General features: G+C 52.7%; 2 protein-coding genes across 6 annotated transcripts in view; both read right to left on the bottom strand.

Moving 5' to 3' along the window:
• The window catches only part of HOXB3 (homeobox B3), a 54,227-nt gene that overhangs the window by 13,924 nt on the left and 27,194 nt on the right, over nucleotides 1–13,109 (bottom strand). For 3 of the 5 annotated variants that reach the window (XM_040497275.1, XM_040497276.1, XM_040497277.1), the window contains exon 2: nucleotides 9,744–9,921. The gene's annotated coding sequence lies outside the window, so the exon portion shown is untranslated. Of the gene's footprint in view, nucleotides 1–4,683; nucleotides 5,033–9,743; nucleotides 9,922–10,955; nucleotides 12,623–13,109 lie in introns of those variants that run through there. The other 2 variants (XM_040497278.1, XM_040497279.1) reach the window with 2 other exon arrangements.
• HOXB4 (homeobox B4) overlaps nucleotides 12,651–13,109 on the bottom strand; it is a 5,166-nt gene continuing 4,707 nt past the window's right edge. The window contains exon 2 of the mRNA XM_040497890.1: nucleotides 12,651–13,088. Within this exon, the coding sequence (XP_040353824.1) occupies nucleotides 12,711–13,088 (378 nt within the window). The 3' untranslated portion in view covers nucleotides 12,651–12,710. The remainder of the gene's footprint in view (nucleotides 13,089–13,109) is intronic.

Below are 13,109 nucleotides of genomic sequence, written 5' to 3'. Positions count from 1 at the left end.
CGGCCGGGGAGGGGGGCCCCCCGGGGCCGGAGGAGCCCGGAGCGCCCCCTCGGCGAGGGCCCGCGTGGGGGGCGCGGGCGGCCGCGCGCGCCTGGCACCGAGCCCGGTCGGGGCCGCGAGAGCCGGCCGAGCTGCCAGGGGAGAGTAGCCGCGAGTGACAGGGGGCACGGCGAGGCGCGGGGAGCGCCGGGGGCGCCATGGCGGAAGGCGGGCGCACGGGCGGCTCTTCAATGTCACCAGCGAAATGGGTTCCATATGTCCGGCCCAGCGGAGAAGGGAGGGGAAGGCAGAGAGTTCTGGGCAGGACGGGACGGGAGGATGGGGGTGGGGGTGCGCAGTGGAGAGAGAGAGCGGTGGCAGGGGTAAAGGGACTGGTGCGAGAGAGAGGCGCGAGAGGCTTTGCATTTTCCAGGTTCCCTGGAGTTTTCTAAAGCTGCTTAGGCTGGTAGGAGCTTGCTTCCCCTTTTTCCTTTTCTTTCCTGAAAGATGGGGGAGGGAGGAGATCAGTGAGGGCAGCGTCCGTCGGTTCAGGCTGGGGGTTCCGGGGAGGAGATGTGGATTGGAGGTGAAAGGGAGAGTTCTTGGGCGGCTGGCAGATGAACTTCTTCTCCGCGTCCCTACAGGGGGAAAGGAGGGACCAAACCCGCCAGGGGGAAGAGAGGCCGAGGAAGGGTTCCAGGGCCCAGGTGTGAGAGCCTGACCCAAATCCACCGCCCCCCCCCCCCCCCGGCCGCCGTGGAATTCTGTTTTGGGAGATTCCAGCCATTAAGTTACTGGCGGGAGCCGTGGAAAAGTGCTAAGGTAGTCTTGGCCATTCCCTGACACTTCAGTTCCTGCCCCAGCTGCCTCAGACCTGATTTAGCACCCCCAAGGGCCTACTCGAGAGGCAGTTGCTTCTGGGACGGCCCCAGCTTTGGGCAGCTGCCTGTAAAGAAAGCACCGAGTCTGGAGGAGCTTCCAGACCCCTGCAGCCCTCCCCTCTCCCTGTGGCTGCCCTCCCCAAACGGTTGGGCTCTTTCTCCATGTCTCTCTCTCCCTCTCTCTCCGCACCCTTTCTAATAACCATCTCTGCGGTCTCTGTCCCTTTCTCACGGCCTCTTTGTCTTCTCATACTCTGCTTCTCTATCTTCAGGGAGTTTGAACTGAGTCCCGGGAAAGACTTAGTAGCTCCAGAAATTCACTTCTGGGCTCGCTTACTAGGCTGCCCCTCTCCTTGGGGGCAACGTGGCCCTTGGCCTGAGGGCCCTTTCATCTGTAGGGGTAACACATCCTTCCATCACAGAGACATTCTCTTTGACAGAGAAGGGGGCAAAGTGAGTGGTTCCCTTCCCAGTTCCCTCCTTGTCACTTAACTCTGTGTGTGTGTGTGTGTGTGTGTGTGTGTGTGTGTGTACCCATGCAAGTTGTGGAGCTCCTTATCCCAGGGCAGCCTCTCTGCCCCTCTGACTGGCCTTTGTCTCTCCCTGTCACCCCCTCCTTGGGCTCTGCCTCAACTTCCCCCCCCCTCAGAAAGGGATCTTACTGCTGCTTCTCTCTCTGAGGCCCTCTCTTTTCCTTTCATCCTCTCTCTTCTCATCTTTTTATTCAGTTCCTCTGATGGCTAAAACATTGGCAAGCCCAGCTTCTTACAGGCAGGGGGATACACACTATAATTACTAGAGAAAGTGGACACCAGCAGAGTTGGGAAAGAAGATGGAAACAGCCAGCAGCTTTCCGAAAGCCCCTGCCACTAAATACGTTCTACTCCATCCCCTGAACAGCACAAAAGCAAATGGGATGGTGTGTGTGTGTGTGTGTGTGTGTGTGTGTGTGCACACGCGCGCGCGCGCGCGCGCGCGCACACACAGAACTGATAAGAGGCAGGATGCTTTGTGGCTAAATAAACCAAGGGTGTGTGTGTGTGTGTGTGTGTGTGTGTATTTAAACAACAACAACAAAGTCATTGCAAACTTACGGATTTGGGGGGTAGGCCTATATGCCTGGGCATCAGGCCTCACATGGAGAGATTCAACAAGGAGCCAGCAACTAAAAGATAACATAATGGTGGAGAGGGATGATCTCCCCGCTTTTGTCTCCTGGGGGAAGACTTGAGTGTGAGTTGGGGAATGGGAAGGGGCGGGGGGGGGATCCCCAGGGCCAGAAGAGACAAAGACCTGAAGGGGGGCGCTGAGAGAATGGAGAGGATAAGAGGGGGATCAGACATCCACGTCAAAGGCAAAAGCAGCAGGGGGAAGAGGGACAGAGAAGGAAGGATGGTTGGTAACCCGGGGTAGAAGCCTGTAGGACTGGCTCCCAGCTCACCTACCACCCCCCACCACCCAAGCTGTGACCTGTCCCAAGGAGCAAATCCTTCAGCCTTCCCCTTTTTTTCCCCATCCTCCAAAACAGGCTGAATTCAGAAGCTAATAAAACACAATTCTACCCTCTTCCTTCTTCCTCATGTCCCTCCTCCTCTCCAAGGAAGAGGTAATCCTTCTCCCTTCTCAGGGATTCCAAGACTTTGGCCTAAATTCTGGAACACTGATCTGGGGGCGAACTCACCCTCTCCACATTTACACCCGCCTTGCAACTTCCCAGGTGAAGGAGAAAGACATACTCCCCTCTCACACCCAGAGCGAGCATGTATGTGTGGGATTCTCCAACACTGAAAGAGAGAGGGCCTGAAGGGTCAGAGCCTCTGTCCCTCAAGTCTGCCTCCCCCCAGCCCTTCCCTCCTCCCCCACAATCTTCAGTCCTGTCAACAGCTACCCCTGAATCCAGATTCTCCCCAGTTCCTTTTATCCAGACCAGATAACACCCCCACCCATCCCAGCCTAGGGTCTTGATCTCTTTTACCCTAAACCCTTTTCAACCCAGACTCTCACCACGCACCCACAAATCTGTCTATTAACAGGGATGGGGCTCCTCCGTGCCACTTGGAGCAGAGCATGGGAGCGAGTTCCTGGATGCCCCAAGACTGGGGCCTAAGCCGACACTCCACGAGGCTGATGCCATGAATAATTAACACCTGGGCGCGGCGTCACTCTAATTTTTTTGCTCGAAGGTTTACACTAGCAGGCAGAGTTAAATATCACAGATAATCGTGGCTATAAAGTCACTTGGCCAGGCTCCAGCCAGAAAAGGAAAAGCCAGCAGCCCCGATCGGACTTGGCAAAAGTTCTGGCCCTCTGCTCCTCACCCATCACAACTTTGGGGCGCAGTGTAGAACATCCCCAGAAGCTATTTCTGGCTTTGCTCTGGACCCATCAGGCTCTTCCCTAACGGGAAGGGACTGACCACCCCCCCCCCACATAAAACCCCAGGGGAAAGTTACCAGCTCTCCTCCTCCCAATATGCACCCCATTTGCTCCCTCTTTGGATGGGGGCTTAGGGAGGGGAACACAACCCGTGTTCTGGAACACTCACCAACTTTCTGGGACCACCTGATTCCCGGAACATTTCTTTTCTAGAAAAACTTGGAGAACTTCTCTTTGCGTTAGCCCCAAACACACATAGTCCCTCACTGCTGAGGAAACTTTCTTTGTTTCAGGAGGTCGAAGGAAGGCTACTGGGGTGTGAATTCATTTCCTTGTTTTGTTAGCCAGGAGGGTAAGCAGCCAAGGCTTTCAGCTTCTCTCCCTGCCCTTCACCCTCCGACCCCCACCGCATCTCCCCCAACGTGGGTAGCTCCTTCTTCACCCTCGACACCGCGCCACACACATCAACCCTATAGATGACGCTTCAGTACCATAACTGAATCCTTCTAGCCCCTTCCAATTGCAGAGGGCTTCAATTTGCTCCCCATCGATTACAAAAACCTTTGCTTTCAACTCCAGTAATTTCTTCCTCCACCTGCACTTCTCTTGCCCCCAGGCTCCTTCTGAGTTGGGTCCTTTACCCTGGGCTGCAGACGGAGCAGGTTCCCGGAGGGGAACCACTGAAAAATGAGGCTCTGTCTGCTGCTTCAGGAATGCTGGCTCTATCAGGCTTGCAAATATAATTTTTATATTAGGTCGTGGTCTTTGACTGGGTTTATATGCCAATGAGGCATTTCTGGTTTACCAAATTTATACAAATCTTGCCTTAATTGATAATCACAGATGCTGTAATTTAAGACCTCCAGCTATAGAGCTTTCATATTAACTGCTGATATATTACTGTAAATCGTCTGAAATAACCAACTCCTGGGAGCAGAGCAGAGAGGGAGGAGTAGCTCCGAGAGCCAGTCTCTCCCGGCCGCAGAAATGGCCCAGCTTCCACATCATTTTCCGTGAGAAATGATTTATCGAAGACATGGCCATAAACAACACAACTCGCTCACAAACACACACAGACGCGCGCGCGCACACGCGCTCTCTCTCTCTCTCTCACACACACACACACACACACACACACACACAATGGCTGGCATGCCGGCCGAGAAGCTGACATCCATATTGCTATAAATCAAGAAAAAGGTTGGAGGAGAGAGAGAGGGAGAGAGAGACAGAGAGAGAGAGAGACAGAGAGAGAGAAGAGGAATATTCCTAAATTCTCTATGCAATGCCTCAATGGGTGTAAACACACAGAGCACCGTGTGAAGAGAAATGGCAGGAAATGAAGATGGCTATTTGTCACATTTTACGACAATAACATTAATAACAAACAATAAATTTACATGGACACATAAGACGCGGTAGGTAGTGAGAAATCCCTTCTACTTACAATACCCCAGCCCGCGGTGTGGCTCCGGCTGCGGGGCTGTTTTATTGCTGCCTCCCTCTCTTTTTCTCTCTCTCTCCCTCTCTCTCCCCCTCTCTCTTTTTTTTTTCTCGGGGTACAGGCTTGTTTTTCAAAGGACAGTTGAATTGCACGTCAGAAACAGGGAGACCGAGCCTGCGATTTTCCTGACGAATACATATCTATTCTGCAACCTCGGCATTAATTATTTAATGAATCACGTGACCAGGAGGGGGAAGGGGGTCTTTCGATTTCAGACTCAAAGGACCACTATGACCTTCCCCTTCAGGAGGAGAAATTTTCCTGCAAAATAGGTTCCCCCCAACCCACCAATGGAAGAGTAGCAAGTTCTTGTCTCCCACATTCACATCTATACCTACTCTACCTACGGCTCCCTAACCTCCCCCCAACCCCCGCCCAGACACACACTTACCTACAGCCCACCTCTCCTCTCTCCCTTCTCCTCCTGCTTCTGCTTAGTTCGTGGAGGTGCAGAAATAGTCTGCAGGGGCGTCTGGGGGGTGGGGGTGGGGTGGGCGCAGAGCCCTGCTCCAAGCCTCTGGATTTCTCAGCTTCCAGCTCGTCTCTCTGCGTCCTTTAAGATTAGGATTCCCCCCCAACTCCATTCTCTCCCTCACTCCTAGGATATTTATTTTAGTGGGACCCACTCCCCCTCTCCTAAAAAAGCAACAACATTTCTAAAGGGACCAGCTTCAAAAGAAGCACTCCCCACAAGTCCGCGGTACATAGGCATGAAGAATGGGGCTTCTGGCTTTAATGCTCTTTCTGATCTTTTGTGGTACATTTTGAAGGGGCAGAGAGGGGACAGGATGAAGAGACGACTCTGGAGCTCCCAGAGCTGAGGATACCCACAAGGGGGACTCCCCGCCCCCCCCCCTTGTGTTACTACCACCACGAGGAATCAAATTCTACTGACCAACTGAGAATATGTTCTAGACACAAAGACTCAGACTAGGGTTTCTACACAAAAGAAGTGGGAACTCAGGCTCTGTCTACCTATGTCACACACCATCTCGGTGACCCCCTCCACCCCTGACACACCAGGGAAGACGGCTTAAGATTTGAACTAGAGGGGAAGGAAAGGGAAGAAAGACGAGGCTTTGAAGTCAGTCTGGCAGCCCCAGGGTCCCTATTCCCCAGGTGTCAGTACCCTGAGCTCCCAATCAGCAGACAATGGAGACCGATCAATGGGCAAAGAGGAGGGGGGTCGCATATTAAAGGGTTAAACACAGGGATGATAGGGGAAATCCATTCCCTAGGCCTGGAGAGGGAAGCGGACACACAGTCCTTCACCTCGGGTGTAAACAAAACAAAAACAAAAACAAAAACCCAGATCCCCCAAACCTTCACTTACAGCTTGGCCCCAGAATGAGCAGACCAGTAGCAACCAGAATCGGAGTCCTGGGCCATCGCGTGGGGTGGGGGCGCAAAGGGGAGCAGAAAAGACATTCCTGCAGGAGCCCCTGTCCTCACATTCCCAGTCTTATCTTCGGCAGCAACTGGGGCAGCCTGGCCTCCGCCGCGCCGGCTGGAGCAGACACGAGAGAGAATCAATGCGGCTTAGGGTAGGGGAGCAGGGGCCGCGGGGCCGCCACTGGTTTGTTTGGAGAGGTCTGACCCAAAAACAACTCAAGGGGGAAGAGGCTGAGGACCCAGATGCCCTAACCACCCGCAAAGAAACAGCCACCCTGCACTCGCACGCACTCGGCGGCCCCCGTAAATTCCAGCTGTGGCGGCAGCTTGGCCCCGGCCGCCTCCTCGGAATCCCGCTCCCGACGACGCACGGGTGGGGCGCCGGCGGGGCCCAGACTCTGTAGGGGGGTGGTCGGCTTTGATTGTCCCGATACAAAACACAGACTGGGATTGAATTCAGCGGGCTCCCGATGTGGGCCCTGCGCCTGGTTCCAGCCAGGGCAACTCCTTGCAAGGTCCTGGCCACAAATGCATTAAAAACGGTCCCCTATAGGAAAACAGTCCACTAAAGTCTGAAAGAAAAAAAGGAGAGAGAGAGAAAGAGCGAGCGAGCGAGAGAGAAATTGGAAGCAATATGCAGGAGCAGGGGAAGACAGCAATCTCTGAAACCTGAGAAATTGTCTTTAAGGGCAAGGAAAAGAAACCGCAAAATGACACGAAGACACGCTGGGCAGGTTCTGTTAAAATGCCCACACTCTTTTCGGATCCTGGGAATGTCCGTGTTCAAATAAACAAGCGCCTGAGCGCGCGCTGAGCGCTTTCTTGCTGCCGATAAAGCGAACGTTCATTCTGCGAGAGAGGCAAGATTGATTTACGAATCTGAACGCGCCGGTTTTATGGCTGATCACAAATCCGTCAGCGCTCAGCTCACGCTGGGAAACTTCCCAACTCCGTTTTCCAAGCAGACTCCCCTCCCCAGCCGGCCACTCTTCCCAGGGAGACCCACCACGGGCGCTGGGGTGGCCTCCCCGGGCTCTGGCAGAACTGAGGAGCCCCTCTGCCCCGGTAAGTGCAAGGAGGAGGGTGAATCCGGAGGGCCCAGGGGCCTGGAGGGAAGAGAGGCCAAAGATGAGGATGGGGTGGCCACCAGAATTGTAGAAGGTGAAGGTGAGTCTGTCTAGCTGGGGAGACTGCCCAGCCCCTGAAAAGACTGGGGTCTGGAAGTGAGGGAAAAGGGAAATCTGGAAGCTCTGGCCTATGGGGCTGAAACCCTTGAATGAACCCCAACTTTCCCTTCCATGGTTTCCCCCCTCCTTCCCTTTGATGGACCCCTCACTCTGCAGAGAGCAGCTTTGTAAAGTCCCAGGTGACTAGATCTTTGCCACCTGGGACTATAAGAAGGCCCACAGTTGGTTATCTGCCCTTATGAGTAATGGGTGCACGTCTCCCATGAACCTCAAACATTTCCAATCCAGGAGTAGCCCAGCTCACCTTTCTACCCACTTCCTCTCCTGCCCCAGGCCTCCAGCCCCTGCATTTATCATGCCACTCAGGGACAAAGGAGATGATACCAACCAACGCCAGTTAGTTCTTGCCTGAGACTGAGTCCCCAAGTGACAGGAGACGATTGAGACGATTTACAAAATACAAACCAACATCCCACACACATCCCAGCAAGGTTCTGTGTCTCCTGGTTTTAAGTGAAGGAACATTTCCTCTCTTCCCAGCTGGAGTCTCAGTCTGTCCGTGTCTCTCTCTCACCCTCTCTCTCTGTGTCTCTTTGTCTCTATCTCCTCTTTAAAAAAAAAAAAAAATTGGTTGCTGGTATGGATTTTCAGACACATCAAGTAGAAAACAGAATTGGAAAGGCTCCATGTTAGCAAATTCTCCACGCATCTCTTAAAATTCAAAGTTGCTAAAACTCTGGTTGATGTGGCAGAACTGTCCTTGGAAATGGTCAGAACAGCCTGTACTGACCCTTCTCCCATCTCTCCTGCTCCCCTGGTGAGAAGGTATCCATGGACTGTGTGAGAAGCTGGGGTGAGACTGGGGATTAGGGGAAGGGGGCACAAGTGATTGCAGGAATAGTCTCCTAAACAAAGGAACTTCAGAAAAATGGGTTAAGAAGCTGTGAATTTGGATATCAGACCTTGAGAGACAGTAACCTCCAAGGGACTGTTAGTGGGGAGCCTTCCCTCTCTTGAGAACCCCGGGGCTTGTCCCTTAAGCCCCCTGAAGCCCTGTGGACCTGTCATATCGTCTCCCTTTGTCTCTCTTCCCTCCGTTCCCTCCAAGCGAAACAGGAAACAAGAGATGAACTGGACATGGGGGGGGGGGAGCGGTGGTTAGAACCTGGCCTAGGGAAGGAGTCCTACACAGAGATCCAGATCAGCACCCTACTCCCTTCCCCCAACTGCACCCCAGGGCTAAAATTTTCACTCCTTTTCTCCCCAGGGGACAGTAATAGAAAAACAATCCAGAAATTCCCAGTTAGCAAAGAAGGGGTTGGGGGCTAGAGGGAGATGACGAAGGTGGGGCCACGACAACTCAAAGTACCCCTCAGCTCAAAGTACCCCTCCCTGCAGAGGTAGGACTTTCCCTCCTGGGCAGGAGGCAGGAGCCAGCCCACTGTCCAGTCTCAGAGAGGTCAAGGGGCTTCCGAGGTCATTTTGTGGTTCTAATACTGAGCTAATCGCCTAGAAAACGTGGCCTCTCCATGAACTCTCTCTCCTGCCAGCCTCCTGCCTCCAAACCCTTAGTGAGCCCCAGGGTAAAAGAGCCAGCACATTCGGGCACAGCCCACTGGCTACCTCACCCTCAGAAGCAGGGCCCCAGAAGGAGGAACAGAGACCCCAAAACAAGAGAGCAAAAGGAAACCAAATTGAACACTGAGCCTCCAGGAAGAAGAGGGGGGCAGAGTTGAAAAGGAAGATTCCGGCATCAACGAACGTCGCCTGTAAACGGAACAGTTTCCTGCTCCAGAGTTGCAAATATTTGTCTAGAATCCCAAGCTAGACACAAAAAGAAGGAAAGGAAAAACAGCGACAACAAACCGACATCTACCTATACCCTGCTCCAAGCCTGGGGCATTCCATCCAAGAACCGCATTCCATTTTTTCCAGGAGGCGGCAGTGACAACATCTCACCGGTAAACAGACATATGGGACGCGAGCCACCAGTGTAGACAAGCGAAGTCACAGAACACACGGGCCACATGTGCACATCACCACACACGCACACATGCACACACGCTGCCCCCCCCCCAGGCCCACCTGCATTTTCCGAAACCCGAAAAAGCACTTCTGAGAGCTGCCTCACAAACCACCCTCTCTGGGGTTTTTCAGGGGTCCTGACACCTCAGTCCCAAGCAGTTCAAACACTCTCCAGGTGTGAGGCCCCTCTCTCTCCCTCTGACCCGAGCATCAGTCATCATAAAAGGCAGCAAATCTGACCAAGCATCCACCATAAAAAAAAAAAAAAAACACGAAGAAAGTTGAAAAAGGAAAAGAAGGAGGCGAGAGACTTTCTTCTTTCCTTTGTAAAAAGAGCTCATAAAATGATCAAAAAAAAAAAAAAAAAAAAAAAGGCAGCCCAGGCAGGGGCTTTGTTACCTTTGCGCCTCTCGCCTCCTCTGGCCTGAATTCTGCGGATCCCATTCATGACGAAGGGCTTCTTCCAAACTGAGAGAAAAAAGTTTTCAACTTTATGGTTCCAAATTTTTTCCCCCTCGCAGATCCGGGAGAGCCAGCTAACACTTTTTTCCCCCAACAGCCGGTCTGCGGAGATTTGCTGTTGAATAATAACAAAGGAGAGAGGATACGTATTTAAAGAAAAGAAGTGATTAATGGTTTTCTGTATAATTCTCACATTTTTCTTAGCTCTTGTCTACACAGAATGGCTGTGAACTTTAAGCTCCATAGAAATCTTTTTTTTATTCTATTCATACCTTCCAAGGAGCAGCTTTGATTTGGTTCTATAGAGACATTCCTGGGGGGGGCATATGCTTTTTAAGGACTATTTTCCCCCTCCGCTAAGGGCGGTATCCGTTTGGCAGTTAAACATCACACCGCGATTCGACCAAAACAAAGCTCGCCTCCAGGTCCTGTCAATTTTTTTTTTTTTTTTTTTTTTTAATGAGACCTCCAGGAGCATTTCAACGGGCAGTTCCAGTGCCCTTTCCCGTGCTGTGGACACCGGCCCTGTGTGTCCCAGGCCCTACCCAGCCTCAAACTCCCGGGCGCTGCAAACCGGAGGAATACAAAAGAAGTAACAGTAAAAAACGTGCTGGTGGAATCAGCTGTGTTTATTTTCTGGAGGGAGGTGGGACTGAAAAACAACTTTTAATTGCATATGCTCTCTCTCGAGCCCCAAGTTTTTTGGAGGCGGGTGGCTGTATCCTGGGCCACCACAAGACCAGAGACCCCGAGGCTGGAGCCCTCGGACCTTAAGCACATCTCTTGGGTGCTGCCCCAAAACGGCCCAAGCCCGACAGAGCTTGTGAGGGTCATCGGCACCCCCCCACCCCCTTCCCCCACTCCATTCTAGGGGTGACTGGGACCTCGGAGACAGAAAGCTATTTGGTCCCCGGTCGTACTTTCGATACTTTCTATGAGAAAGAAAATGAAAATTAATACAGGAGCAGGGCTTCACAAAAGAGGCCATTTGTCTTCTTGATTATCTATTTGCTTGTCAGAGTTTGAGCTATGGCACCGGCTAGCTCCTTTGTAATATAAAAATACTCTGAAAACCTGCAAACACCCAGAAACATCTGTGCAAAAAATTAGACTCATTAAAGCTTTAAACACCTCAGAGGAAAACGATACCTTCTTAGGCGGGAGGCAAGAGGCCGGCCTCGCAGAAATCCTCCCTCCGAACCTTAATAAGCAAAGAGCCGTCTGTCTAGAAAGAGACAGCTTAACCGCATTTTATTTGCTTATGACAAATAAATCACGATATGAAAGGCTTTGCCATACTTAAGCCTCTCGTGTCCTACAATGAAACATTTTCCCCCCATTAGGGATTGGAGTCGGCCCTCCCAGTACTTTCAATCCATTTTTGGACTGGAGGGAAAAAATTAAAAGCCCCAAACAAAACACACCCACCCCGAAAGGAAAACAAACCAGCTACCACAATTTGGAGTCCTCTGAGATAGAAATTCTCCTTGGACCCTTCGAAAAAAAAATCCTCAACCACATACAATGTGAGGCCGAATGGACTGAGATGCTTAAAATATACGCTGGGTGGCATTCGTCTGTATCTTTACTTCAAGGTTTCAACAAAAACACGCCGTGCTGGTCACAAGAAACCAAACATTTATTTCTATTGTCACTCTGTACAGGACACAAAATTTTCACGCCAACGAAGGGTTCTAGACTCAGGCAGCCCCAGAACTAGGAAGGGACCTGGTTTGGAATGTCAGAGAGAGAACAGGAGACAGGACGCGCATGACATAAAATAATAATAATAATAATAATAATAATTAATAATAATAATAATCAATGCAAAACAATGATAAACTATGGGAGAGGTCTCTGCAATATGTCTCCCAGACCGGGAGGCCCCACCACATTTTCTGTGCTAGTCTCACATTCATTTGCAGCGGAGGAGAGAAGGCCTGGCTGCACAACTCAATTGGCCAGAGGGTTGTGCCCAGCTTCCAGAACTCAGCTGGCCCCTCACTCTGCCAGGAATGGCTTGACCTTCCAGAAGAAGGCCCTCTCGGGTCTCCGGGTCTCTTTTCTGTTGGACTCAATTTCCCTGCCTGGTCCTGCGGTGCCAAGGCCACCCCCCACCTCCACGTGTCCCCTTCCTGCTGCTGCCCCCCACCCCACCCCTTGGTGGAAGGGGGTGAGCAGTCAGTGTGCCCATGGAGGGGCACCGAGGGGGAGGAGGGTGTGTGTGTGTGTGTGTGTGTGTGTGTATGTGTGTGTGTGTGTGTGCGCGCGTGTTACCGTGGCCAAAACACTGCGCTATCTGGCAGTCACAGGGTGCTTTCGCTGGGTGTCAGGAATGGGGGACAAAGAAAGAAAATCCAGGCTGTCTTCCAGCAGCGGCAGCAGCAGAGGCGGCGGCGTCGGAGCCGGGCCTCATTTGTTAGCCGGGTGTCGAGGTAATGGTCGCCACCGAGGCCCGTCCTCTCCGCGGCAGAGTAAACAAGACAGATGGGCCTGGGCCTGGCGTGATTAAAGATGAAACGTGGATCCATCTTCGCCAAAGCTGAAAACGAGGAGTGCAGCCTCCTATTTCTCTTTCTGTCTTTTTCTTTCTTCCTTCTTCTTCTTTTTCTTCTTCTTCTTCTTCTTCTTTTTAAGGAAGAAAGCAAGAGACTTGAACCTTGCTTCTGGGGGGCCTCGCCTGGCTCCCTATTTTCATTTCTATAAATAAAGCTTCCCCTCCCCCTCCTCTGCGTTTATTCGTGTAATAGATAAAGTAGGGGGAGGGCAGGTAGCTTTTGCGGACCCAGGCCCCAGGGTCCCCTCCCGCATCTCCCCCTGCCGCTCCCCCCCCCCCCCCCCCCGCCCAGCGCTCACAACCCACCCCCGCCCCGAGGTTCGCGGCTCCCGCGCGGGGGGGGGGCACTAGAGCGCGGGGGGGCCTCCGTTGGGCCGGCCAGGGGGCCCTCCGGCAGCTCCTGCGGTGCCACCCGAGCGGATCTTGGTGTTGGGCAACTTGTGGTCTTTTTTCCACTTCATGCGCCGGTTCTGGAACCAGATCTTGATCTGGCGCTCGGAGAGACAGAGCGCGTGGGCGATCTCCACCCTCCGGCGCCGCGTCAGGTAGCGGTTGTAGTGAAATTCCTTCTCCAGTTCCAAGACCTGCTGGCGAGTGTAGGCTGTCCGAGAGCGCTTGGGCTCCCCGCCGGCGTAATTGGGGTTTACTGGACACACACAGAGAGAGGGAGAAAGAGAAAGTTTTATTGCCCCGAAAGGGAGGAGGGAGAGAGCCCTTTCTTCCAGCTAACACAGCGTCTCCCTCCC

Source organism: Herpailurus yagouaroundi, unplaced genomic scaffold (genome assembly GCF_014898765.1).
Source record: "Herpailurus yagouaroundi ecotype Mexico unplaced genomic scaffold, PumYag 189, whole genome shotgun sequence".
Taxonomy (NCBI): Eukaryota; Metazoa; Chordata; class Mammalia; order Carnivora; family Felidae; genus Herpailurus; species Herpailurus yagouaroundi.
The sequence above is the reverse complement of the archived record's forward strand: the minus strand, read 5'-3'. Positions and strand labels throughout refer to the sequence as shown.